Source organism: Penaeus vannamei, chromosome 37 (genome assembly GCF_042767895.1).
Source record: "Penaeus vannamei isolate JL-2024 chromosome 37, ASM4276789v1, whole genome shotgun sequence".
NCBI classification, from domain to species: Eukaryota; Metazoa; Arthropoda; class Malacostraca; order Decapoda; family Penaeidae; genus Penaeus; species Penaeus vannamei.
In genome coordinates, this window is record NC_091585.1 from 21,459,290 (window position 1) to 21,476,789 (window position 17,500).

Consider the following 17,500-nt stretch of genomic DNA (forward strand, 5'->3'; position numbering starts at 1 on the left):
ATAAATATCATTTCCTGAAATTATTACGGATATTGTCATTGTTGTTATTGCTAGTCTTATCAGTATTATTTCTATGAAATGATCATTACTGTTATCTGATGTGTCGTTACGATTATTGGAAGTCAAATTATCTTTATACCCGTATAACCGCCCCATCTTGATGAAAATCCAAGTTGGCAACCTCAACCAGCCTAATCTTTATTCATTGCAAATATATATTTTTTTTCTGGTTTCGTTTCGACTTTTCTTTACCATTGTCATTACCTGAACCATTTTCAAAGAAAATACACTGAATTAACACTAACCGTAAACTATGGCATAAATTGTTGAGGTACAGAAAATGGGGTAGAGCTAATGACATCACCACATTTAGCCCACGAGATATCTGATATAGCTAGACACATAATTATTTGTATAAGATGATTAATATTGTTATACTTACCAGAAGTAAAACCAAAATTTCCCTCTTTTATTTATGATAACTAAGTATTCCATACCATTAACAGCCGTCAGAATACTCTCAGCAAAGTCAGTTTCATTATTGGGTTCAAAAGGCCAATGGAAGTGGGGCTACCTGGTTATACGTAGCATGCAATTCAACTAGAACTTCTAATATAGATTCATTTAATCATTTCATTATTTTGATTGCCAACTTGGTATTATTAATTTATTCTTGTATTTATTTTTTAAAAGTGGGTTGTCCAATAGAAAAAAAAAGTTAAAGCACAAATATTGTTTACATATATTTTTTATTATTTTCAATATAAAGTCACAGAAATGGAATTTTATATAATGTACATATGTATCACACTTGCATCTTTTCCAACATGTATATGTATATTTGCAGAAGTGTTTACATATCATACATACAATACATTAATGCACACATGTTTCTCCCTCCTTATAAAGTCACATTTACACCAAACGAAAGCCAATAATTTGTATTATCATTTTATATTTATAAAATTGATAATAGAAACTTCTCAGTATAAGTGAAAAATGTACTGTAGAAATACTTTACTTCCAGTGTACATATTGTCAGAATAAGTAATTGCTCATTACATAACTTATTTATAACCATCTATCAAAGTATATCTATTATGGAATATCAGTTAACAAACCATAAAAAATAGAATATAGAATTATAATGCTAAATAACATGTTACTTTACTCTACCAGTTTCATGATCACAAAGCCATATCGAAAATATATGTAATCTTTCCATGTTTTGCTTTGTTTACGCAAAAACTGAAGATTTAACACTATTTCACTAAGCTGCAATATACACATGCCACATAATAAAGCACTTGCATATCACTCTGATGCACCAGCTTATCTATAATTTTACATATATATATATATATATATATATATATATATATATATATATATATATATATATATATATATATATATATAATGAATGCAATAAATCACAATTTAAATTTATGATGTGATACGTGTGTGTGTGTGTGTGTGTGTGTGTGTGTGTGTGTGTGTGTGTGTGTGTGTGTGTGTGTGTGTGTGTGTGTGTGTCTGTGTGTGTGTGTGTGTGTGTGTGTGTGTGTGTGTGTGTGTGTGTGTGTGTGTGTGTGTGTGTGTGTGTGTGTGTGTGTGTGCGTGTGCGTGTGCGTGTGCGTGTGCGTGTGCGTGTGCGTGTGCGTGTGCGTGTGCTTGTGCTTGTGCTTGTGCTTGTGCGTGTGCATGTGCATGTGCGTGTGCGTGTGCAGGTGCGTGTGCGTGTGCGTGTGCGTGTGCATGTGCATGTGTGGGTGTGTGTGTGTGAGTGTGTAAGTGTGAATGTAAGAGAGAGAGAGTGCTTGTGTTTGTGTTTGCGTTTATGTTTGTGTGTGTGTGTGTGTGTGCGTGTGTGTGTGCGTGTGTGTGTGCGTGTGTGTGTGCGTGTGTGTGTGCGTGTGTGTGCGTGTGTGTGTGTGTGTGTGTGTGTGTGTGTGTGTGTGTGTGTGTGTGTGTGTGTGTGTGTGTGTGTGTGTGTGTGTGTGTGTGTGTGTGTGTGTGTGTGTGTGTGTGTGTGTGTGTGTGTGTGTGTGTGTGTGTGTGTGTGTGTGTATGTGCATGCATATATAAAATACAGAACGTAAAAAAAATCACAATTTAAATCAATTATTCCTAATAATTCCAAGGAAATAACAAATGCTTTCTTATATATTACATAATTTTAAGAAATCAGTTATACTTTGCACTACAAACATAGACTTTAACATCAAAAATATAATTCACCTTTTTTCTTTGTAAAATCATATAATGCAATTAAAACCAGTTTAGAGGTGTAGAAAAATGCTATGCAGTCCTAAAGACACCATGCTTCTCAGGTAATGCAAATTTAATTATCAGTAACAGAAATATATTAACCAGTTGAGAAAATGACAGAAAAAAATAAACAAAAATGCATATGCTTTGGCTATTATCTTTTACATCAAACTGAAATTTCTAAACATTACATTTTAGACAAGTTCAATGCAACAATTATTTTTTTTACATATATAAAAGTGATACAATAAGTAAATGCTATCCATTATTCCCAAAATACGTGCATAACTAATATTCATTTGATAAGGAACGACAGCCACAATATGAAAAGAAAATGAGCATAACATTTTGAACTTCTCAAGTTATTTGGTTATTTGCTTTTACGAAGAGTAACTCTCGATGAGTTAAAAAAGTTACACTCAATTTCCTTCCGTATTGTGCCTGTTCCCTTTCATCTTTGTGTACACATTCCTATGTTTGTTAATCTTAATATTCAACAGTACAATATGTTGATCTTTTAATTATCATAGTAAGGTAGATAATTGAATTTTGATGCTTAAACCCATTCTTAACAGAAATGCAACCTTTCTAAATTAGTAGAGCAAAAATTATCTAATAAACTACATTCAGATACATGTTACAAATAAATATGATACAGGATGCAAATAAATATTTGAATATTTTGGAGATAAATCAACACCATGCTCATGCGAAAAGTAGTCACACCAGATTCACTTTTTTTTGTTCCTTTTTTTAATGCTCTTACTCCCATTCCGTATTGCAATATTTTTCAATGTCACCCGTACCAGATAATCTATAATCTACAGTGAAAAACTAGAAATTCATTATTAAACCTAAATAATTTCTGAATCTATCTACTGGATTAGCTAATATATTTTTAATCTTTACAAAACGTAAATTTCATTATTGTCTTCATGGCAAGTAACAGACTTTTTTTTTTATTACATATGCTTCCTGTAAAAAAAAGAACTATTACCATCTGTTAGTAAACAATTACATCTCAATCTGTTCATCATGGGTTAAATAGATCTTTGAAAACCTGAATAGTTCGATATGGTTAATGAATTAGCATAAAAAAATCTACTTCATTATTTTCAATGAATTTATTATGGTCCAGTGTTTCGTCATGTCAAAATTTCAGGTACAAATCCATTATGAAATTTTAGTATTAACGATCAAGGGAACTTTTTATTCATGAGTTCATTATTCATATTAATATGAAAACTTTCTATAAACCAGACCTACACATGCTTACACAGATACACACTTACAAAATCGTATTATAGATAAAGATACATAATTGGAAATAACCTTGTAAATCAAATACATAACAGCCTTAATAATCAAGATAATTTAAGCTTTATACTTAACAAACTTTTAATCAATGTAACTGCAGTAATAAAATCAATTGCCAGACAAAAAATTCTGCAATGTTTTAGATATTTCTGCTCAAAAGCACTAAGGACATTATTGATATCAAGTCACAATAAGAACAGTATTATATGGCAGTCATTATAAACAGTCACATTTTTTCCTGTTTCTATGCTAATATGCAATAAAAAAATAAATGATTATGATTTCCCATGAATGAAATGAATCTCTACTTCACATATCCTAGTTTCTGTAATAATATCTGTCATCATAATATTATTGGTGTAGAAATAAAAACCTTGACAATCATTACAATTGTAGAATACTTTACTTTTAAAATATTATAAGTGAATAAAATGAAATACAACTGTATAACATGATTTGGCCAAAAACTCAAAGTGTATGAAAGTAAAAAAAAAATAAATAAATAACAGCCAAAACTCTCTTTTCAATGACATGGAGAAAAGAGTTAATGAAACTGTACAACTATGAAATACCAGAGTTATTTGTAAACTGCATTCTGTGGCACATGACATTTGCTTAAGCACTATGATATTATCCATATTCCTTTTCCCATTTTCAAGGCATGCAAGTTATAAACATGATATCTAATAAAGATGTCTGTATATATATGTAAATAAATTTCTTCACAACACAAAGGATCTTGCAGTAGTTGTTTGTCAATGTATAATCACAACCATAATTTTTTTCTTTTCTGCATAGACGGCAAATATAATTTCTGAATTCATCATTCACTTGCTACAAATCCATTTACATAACTTATAAGTGTATGAATGTAATATAAAGCACAATTAATTGCAATCAAGTTTTCAAAATGATCTGATGAGCACCACAGTAAAACTTTTTGAACATTATTAACTCATTATTACTAAAAAATATATGCATTTATATATCAGAATATATCTAACTCATATACTAGACATAATGAGACAGAAAATAAGTATTCTTCTGCAGCATTTGCCTATCTGGGAGGGTTCAGTTGTCCTCAAAGTCAAAGTTGGTCCTATATCCATCTGGACGTAAGGGACATGTTTTGCAGAGAACCATGCTTACTAAGCCGCAGGATGATGCAGTAGGGTGGCCAGTTCCTTTCCGCCCTGACTTTGATCCTAGCATGCTGACGTCAGCATACCAGTGCTCATTCACAGCTGAGTCGATTGAGAGGGGCAACCAGGCTCGAACCCAGGACCATGTGATTGCAAAGCCAGTGCTCTACCACTGAGCTAAGCCACCTCAGTTGTCCTACATGTATTAAATTTAAATTAAAGTGTTATTTTCATTATACTTATTCCCTTTGAGTAATATGCTGAATCTTAATGAATGTCTTCTTGTTTGCTTATACTTCATATGTATAAAATCCAGTATTGGATGAAAAGAAAATCATTTTAAATATCATCCCCAAATCTTTCTAGGCCCATTGTCAAACTGTCAGCATCAGGTCCGAAATATTTAAGTCAAGAGGCTTTAATAAACACTAGCAACACAATTATACAATACAAGATTCATTCACGTACTTGGCAGAACTTGCCCGTCAACTTTTTGAGCACATCATAAAGTTGATCAGGAGCAAATACCACGTTTAAGATAGGAACACTGACGTATGTTGAGGTCAGTTCTGTAATCCTGTCTCCATATTTCACAGAAGGTATATGGTCTAAATAAATATACCTCTACCCACAAATAAACAATATTATTAGGCAAGTGAACCAAAGATTACACAGTTGGAAAATATTGCCTCTCTCTACCTAGATCACCACATCAGCTTGCTTCTAAGCCTACTTTGCATTCTGGTGCAGAGCTGTGCTTGTGTTAAAAGAGATTATTTGATGGTGCTTCACTGTATAAGGTACCAAGAAATCTATTTTTAGTACAACAGATGATTCCTCTTCCACATTCTGCTTTTTTTCCATTTTACTGATGTTCCTCTAGCATGATTTTTTCAATCTAACTATGAAATCTGGAGCATAATGAGCCAAAGCTAATTTATCATGAGATCATCAGACAGCAATTCGAAAATTCATAATCACTTGTTACTTAACCCATTAGTGCTAGATACATGTAGTGCTCATAGTAGTTTTGTGTTAATTATTTTGTTTACACATTTATGACAAGCACTTAATCACCAAGAAGTCAATTACTAAACCTGCTTGATCTCACCTATTTATTCCATTCCTTGATTTCTTGTGAAAAACTAATTTTCCTCTAATACTATTAATATCATTATCAACAATGGTACTGTTATCATTATTATTTAATAAATCAAGAATGAGGTAAACAATCAAGCCTAGTAATTGATCATTTGGTGAAAAAAACTTTTCTGAAGCCATGCATCCGCAATCAAAATTAATAAACTAAAACCACAGTGGATTGGGTAAGTATGCAAGCATTGTGATTCTTAAACATGAACATCAGCATAACTAAATTACCTTTTTCTAATGAAAATTTTGCTCTTTCATTAAGGACATATAAAGTTGTCTTTATAGTTTAGTAAACTCTAAAATTATACTGCATATAATTTCTTATTAAACCCAATGTTTACTAAAAAAGCTGGAGTAAACTCAATGTAATATGTATAAAAAAAAACTAATAATAATAATTGCCCTCCACTTTTTTCCTTTCCTGTCAATTTTGGGGAATGTTTATATATCATCAAGGGCATGACTGTAATGCAAAACCTAGCTATGAACTATCCCTTTTTTATTCACTTCAAAATTTGCAAAATGGTTGGAAACTTAGTGTTAGCTTTCAATGAAGATTCAAAAATTTTGTTACGAGAGAGCTACTATCACAGATGAAGGTCATTAACTGAAACAAGTGCCTGTCTTCCGATTTATCTTGAAAATATCCTCTTTTTTTAGGGAGACAGGCCACCACAGACACAAGTCAGAGTACCCAGTGTTCCAGAAGTATGCATGCCACAAGCACCGTATTAAATTCACCCAATTTGCTTGAGTTGCACTGACCTCCACAAGAATTTTGTTGTTCCCTGCTTTGCTTGGTTTATTTAGTAGCACATCAGAGTTCATCCACCCTACATAGGGCCAATTTCTTTCCTTTTCATATATTCTACATAATACATGAAAAATCATGAAGTCTGACTCCGGCAAAGTAAAATGCTTTTTAATAAAAACTAATCTCAAAACTGATATTTCCCCATAAGCAGAAAATCTTCATGTCATGGCCAATTTCATACTACAAAAAAATACCTTTTCTGTATAAAGTTCATACACATACTTTTTTTTCAGATTTTTAGCTTTTAATTTGCTTATTAAAAATACATATAACTCACAGAATACAATGATCAGTTATGTTTCCAAATCACTGCACCAAACAAGTTCCCATGACAATTTTTCTTTTCTTTCCTAAATCATGATCTATTTTTAGTCTTTTGTCTATCCATCTGCTTCTCTATCTGTCTGTTTTGTTTGTTTGTCTGTCTGTCTGTTTCCCTACCTGTCTGCATGTCTGTCTGATTTTATGTCTAAGTCCATATCTGGGTCTAGTGTAACTAAGGCCACATGCACTAATGAAGTATGGTGAACGGCATTGCCTTCCTTAGTGATTCAGATTAGTTACCATTTGGATAGTCAAAAAGCCATCTTTAAAACAGACTCAACATATGATATGGCAATAGTATGCTCAATTACAAAAAAAGAGGAAACCAAAATCTAGCAAACCCAGCCATTTAGGTTTGCCATTGCACCTAACCTCTATAAAAGAGAAAAAAATGCATTAAAATTAATTCTAACATTACATACACACTTAACAATAAATGAAATTCTTTAAAACCACCAATATCATATAAAAAGAAAACTGAATGCCCCATAATATCTTACAGATAAATACATGGCATTACCTGAAATCATTTCAGAATACTGCAACCAAAGAATACATATGGCAAAGACAAACATACATTGTAGAACCCAGCTGAAATTAATTAAAGTAACTTTATTACAATTTGTCATGTGCAGTTTCAGTCAACTAATAAAACTGAAAGCTTCTCTTCCATGTGATCTAAAAGTTTTACTGATATAGATGGTTAATACTCACATACAAACACTGCTTTCAGTGTGTCACAATTTATCATCTGTTTTATTAATTCACGGGGATTAACTATATCACATCATCAGTACATTCTAAAGAAAATGCTTATACAGATCAGCATGAGAAAGACATTTATCTTGAATCACAACATTATAGACTATACATATACAAGTACTCTAAATATAATTTATATGACTATGGAAAACAAAATTCTACAACGGTGATGTTGCCAATGAGCCAATCATGCCATTGGTGCTGAGCGCCTGTCTTTTTCTTAACTTTTGTACCTCTTGCGCTAAATCGACAGGTTTCTCAAAGAAGGACACTAGTCTCTCCTCATTGGCAATGTTGGCCAGGAACTGTTCGAAGGATATACTCCACTCTTGATGGGAAGGCTGCGAGAGGGAGGAGTGCCGGCTGGACTGGCCAGAATCATCACAGTTGTCAGGAGAGTGTCCACCTTCCTTAGCTGTCTTGTCCTGTGCCTCCTTCTCCTGAACCTCTTCTTGTTTTGTATCACTGAGGGATCCTTCTACATCAGCCCCTGAACTCTTCTGGGGTTCCTCTGGTGTGTCTATGGTGCTACTTGAACACTTGTCAGAGCCATGAGAGACCTCTTTGTTGGTCTGCTGTGAACACCATGACTCTCCCTCTACAGTGGTTGCAGTTGACATGTCTGACACTATTCCACTAGTTTTGTCAAGTTCTGTGTCACTTCCCGATGCCATTTCTCCTACATCACTTGCCTGTGGAGAAGACAGAACAGGCTGAAGTATTTTTTTAAAAACACTTGCACTATGTGCATTTTGAATGTACTAGCACTATCTGATAGGTTTGTAAGGATTGGGTCAGGTCGGGTCAGATGGGATGGGTTAGGTTAGGTTGAGTTGGGTTGGGTACAAGTTTTGGATTAGGTTAAAGTATAGGTATAAGTTTAGGTTTAGATTTAGATTTAGTGAGGTTGCAGTAGGTTAGAGTAGGTTAGGTTGCAGCTGGGTGTGGGTAGGTTGAAGTGGAGAGGGAAAATAAATCTAGCTTATTATAGATAAATATAAAAAAGATGGATAGTCAACCCCTAATTCTCACAATAGGCCACATTTATTAATTTGGTTTAGACTTTAGAAACCGTTCATGATGAAGAAAATAAAGAAATTCAGTTTGGAAATAATACAGATATCATGCACATTTACTTCATGTTTTCTACACTTCTTTTTCATACTTGAAAATAACTATTCAGCACAAGTCTGTACATGCTGAAATACACAACACAAGTATCATAAAAAAGGATCACATTATGAGCAACTCATAGGTGCCAAGATGCTTGAATGACGGTGGCCTAACTCTAAAGAAAATTATAGTATTTAGAGACTCTATCTGCTATCTTACATTTCCACTGTTGGACTTCGATGACGACTCTCTCACTTTCCGCCCGACTTCCCCAATCTGCAGCAACAGTGTACCTGCAAGTAAAAGGTATGATAAATAAGTTAATCAACTTGGAGATGTCATCCATGTTAGAATACAATTGAAGGTGAATATAAAGGATGTATAATATTCCATATTTGCAATTTTCTGAGTTTTTTTCCTTCTTTCTATATACTTTTTTCAGTAACATTCATCTTTACATATCACTAATCCATCTTCTCTGTAGTCATTATGGCATGTGACACTATCTTTACAAAATCCAAAACTTTTAATGCAACCTAATAAAATGGGATACACGGCTATGGAAATATGACCTCAATTTCAACACCAACTCCAACACACATGCAGTACCTGTTTTATTTTTTTTTTTTCATTATATCACATGCATCTCTTTAACGAAAAAATGGCTTGCACTGATATTCAAGTTAGCACCTCTCTATGTGTTTTACTCTAGCCAAACAAATAGTAATGTTCTGTGTCCTAAATCCAAGTAGAGATAGTTGTAAAGGAGTCATTTTGTAGGATAAAAAAAGAAGAAGTATTTATCATAATAATTATGTTGGCTAAGGTTGTAAACGAAACGCAGAAGTAAAATGCCAGACATGTATCAAGTATTCCAGATCATCAATCGAACGTAAAGAAAGGCTGAAATGATAAGTATGAAAATCATGTGTATTTTGATATTAGAGGAGCATGAGAAATGAAACCTAAAATGTGAATAATTCAGAAATTAAAGCAGATGATGAGACTGGGCTGTTGATGAGAAATGGTGACAAAATAAAGAAGCGACAGAACAAGACTTGTGGGACAAAGGATGAGTCGAGACTGATGTAGCTGTGTATAAATTCCTTCTGATAGCAAGACAAAGAGAGAAATGAAAAGAAAAGAATATATATATGGATATATGCTTACATATATATATATACTTTTTTTATATAGATATAGATATATTTTAATATAGATATAGATATATTTTAAAATAGATATAGATATATTTTAATATAGATATAAATGTATTTTGATATAGATATATACATATATAAATTTATGTACATGTATATGTATGTATGTATGTATGTATGTATGTATGTATGTATGTATGTATGTATGTATGTATGTATGTATGTATGTATGTATGTATGTATGTATGTATGTATGTATGTATGTATGTATGTATGTATGTATGTGTATGTATGTATGTGTATGTATGTATGTGCATGTATGTATGTGTATATATGTGTATATATGTGTATATATGTGTATGTATGTGCATATATGTGTATATATGTGTATATATGTGCATATGTGCATATATATATATATATATATATATATATATATATATATATATATATATATATATATATATATATATATATATATATATATATATATAATATATATATATATCATAAAGAGAGGCACCCCTTACAAGTTCAAGTTAGAAAACACAGTACATAGTTTCTAACACATTCAGACAAGCTTTTACACAAATCTGAGACTTGTTTAATGTTATCATAGCAGTTTTCAGTTAGCAGCTAGATTTTTTTCACAGTTTTTAGATGTTCATATGTACTGTGGGAACAAACTGTTGCAGAAATTGATTTGGTTTGAATAAAGAAAATATATTTTTTTAAATCACACCTAATAATAATTGGAATACTAATATAATAATATGAACATAATCCTTATCATTTACCATAACTGCAATCATAAACATCAATCATTACTAATCATTATACAAAACTGAAGCTACTACACAACAAAACTCATAAAAGTTTTCAAACTTATGTTTTTTTTTCTAAATCAATCCCATTCTTTTATTTAAAAAAGAGGAAGATAAACTTAAATCACATATGTGAACTCCCGAAAATTTTGTGTGTCAAGATATAACACTAAGTTTTCTACTTAACACAGCAAACTTCTGTCTGTTTTTGAAGTTTAAAACAAGTCAAAACAAAATATTCCACTATAGCTGTTGTGAGAAGTATATGCTAATGATCAGTATTTTGTTGCTTGTTTGATCATGGCACAAATTAGCTATCAAACTTTCTACAGCATGGGATAGTTTGTATATTTGCTGTTAAACCAGTTATGCTGCCAAAAGCTATACTGTTCTTCTTTATTCCTATAAATTATGTAGACATTGTTCTCTATTGTCAAATCACATAGAATTAAATAAATCTTTGTAGTGAATTACACACAAAAGCTTTCTTTTTAAATACTGTAATATAACAGTAAATGTAAACAATTACAATAAACCATCAGAAAGACATTAGATAAGAATCTATCAAGAAATCACTCAAACAAGCATACTCCATGTATAAAATCTCAATGTTAATGACTCTGACACATCAAATTCTCAATGGAAGAAGAAAATGTTGCAACTCCTAGACTAAGAGGACAGAACTGCTAAAATAACAGTATGTTGAAACATCATCTTTTATTACTATGGTCATAATAAGCAGACTCTGATAGAAAGACTGGATTTTCAATTTTCTAATTATAAGAATATCTGATCACTTGAGCAAGTGTAGTCCAATTTATATATGCTGATTATGATGCCATGAATTGTAACCAAGGACCATGCGCTGTGTTAGCTAGAGTGGAATGCAAAGGCAAAGAAATCAATGAAAAATGCGGTGAAAAGCCTCTGGGAAGTGGAGCTGGAAGGGTGATCAGAGACAGGAGTCTCACCTGACGACTCAACTTAGCATTCAGGGTGAATCATTGAGATGTGGAAAGCCTTTGTACACTTTGTGACACTGCCTTTACTTGGTCGAGGATGAGAGGTGAATACATTGTCAAGTTGTAAACACTTGAGAACACTCCCAAATGAACCATGGAAATTTGGGTCTATTGGAATTTGGCATCTCTACAGATAGGACAGATCTGCATGATTGCTGTATTCACTTTAATTGGAATGATGGGGCTGAGCTGTCAGCTAAGGCTCAGTCACTTTCACAAAATATTAGAAGTGACAGTAATATCCAACACTACTTGCATCAATAACGAAACTCTCGTGTTTCTTACCACACACCACAATGTTATATTCTGCAAGAAATTTTTGCAAGTCGTCATATTATGCTAATTTGTTCAGGTCACAAAGCAATATCTATTCACAGCAACATATCAAAAAACTGTCTATTGAATTTACGAGGCAAGGGAAGATTTTCACATTCATTACTATATTTGGGTTTACAAATATTGAAGGGGATATAAATATGTATATATAAATGAAAATAAAACATTTTCTACCTACCAACTCTTGACAGTGAAGTGAATATGTCTTGGTTGGTCTCGAGTGCAAAGAAGCTGTACACAGATCGCCACATGTTGATGAACTGTTCTTGGTTCATGGTTGGTAAAAAGCGCTGCTCATACATGCGGTAGTCACGGTTGTGTATTGTTGCCAGACCTGTCAAGGCATCGCAGTATTCTGAAAGGATTCAATTGTAAAAATCAATGCACTGGATATGGTATCTTTCTAAATAATGCTTGTTATTACCAATGGTTATCCTGTGCTTAATCAATTCATTTGGATCTTATTGGTCTTCATTAATTACATTTTCTTGTAGTTGGGGTATAATTATATCACTAACCAAGTCCATCCAGAATGAGAATTTATTTACTACAAGATTCATAATCATTAAAATCTGTAAATGTGGGGTAAAGGCAAGAACTGCAATATTTTCTGACTATCAATCACTAAATTTTCATCCTACTGAACAATTTTTGCACACTTTCCTGACCTACAAAATCAATATCAGGATTTTTTCCCATATCCTGCTGAACGTCCAGGTAAATCCACATGCAAACATGCAAAATCAATCATCATGCAAAGAACAGCTATGCAGCAAGGTGGTCACTTACTCTCCGACCCATTGCAGAACCTTATCTAATACCATCTGATCACAGCAGAGTCAACTGACCTGATTCTTAATCTCAACATTATAGCATTTATTTTTCCTCCTCTAAGACCATGATTAAGAAGATAACTGCCTAGTTCCCAATTCCCTTCTTATGGTGTTCTCCCCTTCAAGGAAACCCGTCATAAGAAGCACCCACAAGGCACAATAAACAGATACAAAAGGCCCCTAAAGCAGCTCTTTATACCCTGCTTAGGTGAAGTCTCTGTTGTGTGGGAATCCGTGTCATCGGGTACCTCCAGGTCAACTTTCCCCTTCTTTGGGCACTCGTCCATGAAGTCGAAATACTCCTCAGCCTCCACCGCTGCTTCTTCCACTACTTCATCAGCTGAAGAATATATATGAGAAAAAGTAGTAAGTTTATCCTGATTATTCCTTTTTCAATCCTTTAATCTTCCTTATCACTTTTTTCTTTGTTCTACCATTTTTTTTATACTAAAAGGTCTTGTAAAGGCACAGGAACACTAGCAATTTATCCCTAACAAATCCCTGATAACATGCTCAAACAGTATTGCTCAGAAGTACTTGTACATGCTACATATAAACTATAATCTGACCTTAGATAACTGATTTAAATAAATAATCTAAATGGTATATAATTTAGTTCTTTTGTATTTTCATTTAATAAATACTGCCATCAATATCAATTAGCTTATCAATTATCTTAAGGGGAAGAGTCGTCAGTACGGTTCACAAATTATGATTTTTTCAAACTTTGTGTGTGGATACATGACCATGTGACGCAACTAGGGCGCCGGTTGCCAGATGTGTAACGCGCTCCTTTCCGCGGTTTAAAGGTCTGGGGTATTTAAATGCCTTTGTGCTGCCACACCCCTTTTTGCTTCATGCTTTGTTTTTCTTGTATTTTCAGCGTTTTTTCGGCTGTTTTCGCGAATTACTTTGGTATAATACTGCTGTACAATAGTTTAGGCTGTGTTCAGCAGACAGGCAGCAGCAGCAAGGACGGGAGAACAGTGCGATTGATAAAGTTTTCGGGAGTACATATGTTTTGTTTTCAACCTGTTGAAAACCTAACAAAATGTCATTTATATATCAGAAATGCATAATATACGATTTATTATGTACTATGATATGTAAATGACAGAGGAACCAGGAGCCTTGACTTCTGAAAGTATACTTTTCAGAGAACACTCCCACCTAATCTAACCTAACCTTGATATAAAGATGACCTAAAATTACCTGAACAAGGCCTGACCCTCTACCACAGGACTCATATTAAAGGCCAAGGTATTGTCGAAGTAGATATTCACATTTGGTAATCATTGGTATGACCTTTATGATGTAATGACGATTAATAACAAAAACTGCCATTTTCTCAAAATCATATTTTCACGCATGATAGTAAGATTAACTTTGTATGTAATTACGCGATTTTAATAATTCTTGTTGCAAAATGATCGTCCAGTTCGTATCTACTAACTGTAGCAAAGTCATGCATTATTTCCACCAAATGTATTTTTTACTGAAAAAAATAATGGCGATTTTCAGACGAAAAAAATGCACTTTTTTGCAAGGTAACTGAAACATTGTCGTTTCAGATAGATTTACATAAATGCTACATTTGGTACTCCTATTTGTTGACTAACTCTGGCTAGAAGGAGACTGCAGTACTATTCACTATAAGGAAACCATCACATAATTTTTGAATTCTATCATCTCGCTCGTTTTCTTTTTTTTTATGCAAAAGTTTATGCAGCTTTTTTAATCAAATTTCCATGTATACAAGCATCACATACCCATGCACTTTGTGTAAAAAAATTATTGACCTAGCTAAAAAACTAAAGTAAGCAGGATAAGATAACGAATTTCGTGATCATACCGACGACTCTTCCCCTTAACATAAAATCCAAATGGATTACGGTTGACGATGGAGTATGTACACTATGCCTGTTATATCCCTATCTACAAGATATTAAAATTTACCAAAACTTGTCCTCATTTGCCATGCCTTCATTGTTTCATTTCCAGATATACAAATTCATAAACAGCAGAAACTTTTTATAAGGAATTAAGATATCTGACATAAAGATATCAAACATACACATCATTTACCAAAAGTATGACTTTGAGCAACTATTATACAATGTTTATAATATAGTTAATAAAGTAATTGTGCTGCACATCCAATATCAAAAATTCCAAAAACAATATTCATAAACAAAATTCATAAAAACAAATAGATCTTTACTAATGACTATATCATATAATCATAAAACCTCAAGTACTTATTTCATTTTCATATTCTTTTTTTTCCTCTATATCCATATCTCGTCAATGATATTCTCTCTGTTCTAAGTATCTATATCTTACTCAAATCACGTTTTCCTTTGTTGCAGATATCCCGAGTCCAAATTCACTTCAAAAATGAAATGCAATAGAAATAATAACATAATTTTATGTAAATAACAAATTAAATGCTTCAGTACACAAGCACACACACAAACACAAGCACACATGCACACAATAGCACATACACACACACATGCGTGCACACACACATACGTGCACACACACATGCGTGCACACACACACATGCGTGCACACACATATGCATGCACGCACACACACATGCAAGCACACACACACACGCACGCATGCACATATATAACCACACACACGCATACACTCACACACACACGCATACACTCACACACACACACGCACACACACACACATGCACACACACACACACACACACACACATGCACACACACACACACACACACACACACACACACACACACACACACACACACACACACACACACACACACACACACACACACACACACACACACACACACACGCATGCCTACACACACACACAAACTTATCTTACGTTTTCTTGGCCTATCAACTTCATCTAAGCTTGGAGGGAAGGCTAAATGCAGGTAGTAGAATAATCGCAGCTTTCGGGCAAAGTCTCTGCCACACAGGACACCGAAGAGCCAGGCCACAGAGCGAAAACTAAGGACGTGGGATCCGTCAACATCTAACATCTGTCAGAATAGAGGATGACATTAAACTCATAACACAGGCTTACTATTGCTGTCAATATAAATATCAAGATCATAAAAGGTAATAAAGATATTGGCAAACCACTAGAAAAACTGCTGACAAATGTCGTGTAAAAAATTAAAGTATATATCATAAAGCTACTGATAATAATCAACAAAATTGTCTATATATATAATTTCATGAATATGTCTAAGAAAAAAGAAACTTTCTCAACTAACTAAAATTTCAACCTCATAATCATACCAATATTAATTAATGCACATATAAACCACAGCAACCTACGTTAAACATGCTTGTTGTTAAACTCTCTGCCCGATCACCCTGTCCCCAGGGAGAGACTGCCAAAAATAGCTGTCGGAATGTTTCATAGCCTAAGGCATATCCCTCTTGATTTAGCGGATTTCCTGAATTATTCCGCTGACGGATTTCCTTGTCATCTCCGCCTAGAATTTGTTCACTTCGTACATATACCACTAATTCCTGTGGAAATTGTTATAAACAAACTGGGCTGTTATAAGGTTGATTCTTCCTATCCCATTTTTTATACATATATTGAAAAAAAAAAAAATCTAGCAATAGGCTTGACTTTATTCTATGATCTATGAATGAACTTGCAATTGCCATAATTTTGCAGTATAGAACCTAGTAAACAAGAGTTAACAAATTTTCAGATAATTAATTGAACTCACTTTGAGATCTTTCATAACTACAAATGTTAAAAAACATAAGAATGAGAATAAGTAAGATTACAACACAATATATGTAACAGACACATTTCAATGTCAAATCTTCATCAGAGTTAAACAACCATGGTAAAGGTGTAACACTGAACACAAAGGATTACATATATTGCAATGTGAATCATTAATTCTCATTCATACCTTTTTTACACGGAGAATAATATTCTATTGATAACATTACAAAAAATTCAGAAATGTCAGATCAACTTCTTCGAACCATCAGCATAGCTCACCTTGAGATCTTCTTCCCCTAGCATACAATCTGGTCCCACTGTGCGAAGGGTATTCCTCATTACCGTGTCCTCCAACGTCTGCACTACACGCAACCTGTGCTTCACACGGAGCCTTTCAATGGCTACGTTGGTGATGAAGCCATAACCGGTGTAGGCGGCTTCAATAACTTCTGTGATGTTGACCAATTTCTGGAAAACGAGGAAAGAGAAAGCATAAGGTTAAAAAAAGATGAAATGAGACAATAGATGAAAGAAGCTATAAATTCTGAAAAAAACACATTACAGTGAAATATGGCTTAAAATTAGAGAAATTTCAGGGTTAGTTTAAACTTAAATTCCCTTTCTGAGATATACAAGGAGAAAAAAATCCCACGCCATAATTGAAAATATTTTATACATGTACTCT

At 33.4% G+C, this 17,500-nt stretch overlaps 1 protein-coding gene across 2 annotated transcripts in view; it reads right to left on the reverse strand.

The window, feature by feature from the left end:
- Positions 1-6,918: 6,918 nt before the first annotated feature.
- Tbc1d8-9 (TBC1 domain family member 8/9) overlaps positions 6,919-17,500 on the reverse strand; it is a 29,278-nt gene continuing 18,696 nt past the window's right edge. The window contains exons 18-25 of one of the 2 annotated variants that reach the window (XM_070115532.1): positions 17,095-17,283; positions 16,404-16,601; positions 15,943-16,102; positions 13,270-13,410; positions 12,416-12,592; positions 12,187-12,207; positions 9,115-9,188; positions 6,919-8,474 (exon numbers count right to left, since the gene is read on the reverse strand). In XM_070115532.1, coding sequence (XP_069971633.1) covers positions 7,941-8,474; positions 9,115-9,188; positions 12,187-12,207; positions 12,416-12,592; positions 13,270-13,410; positions 15,943-16,102; positions 16,404-16,601; positions 17,095-17,283 — 1,494 coding nt within the window. In that variant the 3' untranslated portion in view covers positions 6,919-7,940. The remainder of the gene's footprint in view (positions 8,475-9,114; positions 9,189-12,186; positions 12,208-12,415; positions 12,593-13,269; positions 13,411-15,942; positions 16,103-16,403; positions 16,602-17,094; positions 17,284-17,500) is intronic. The other variant, XM_070115533.1, reaches the window with a different exon arrangement.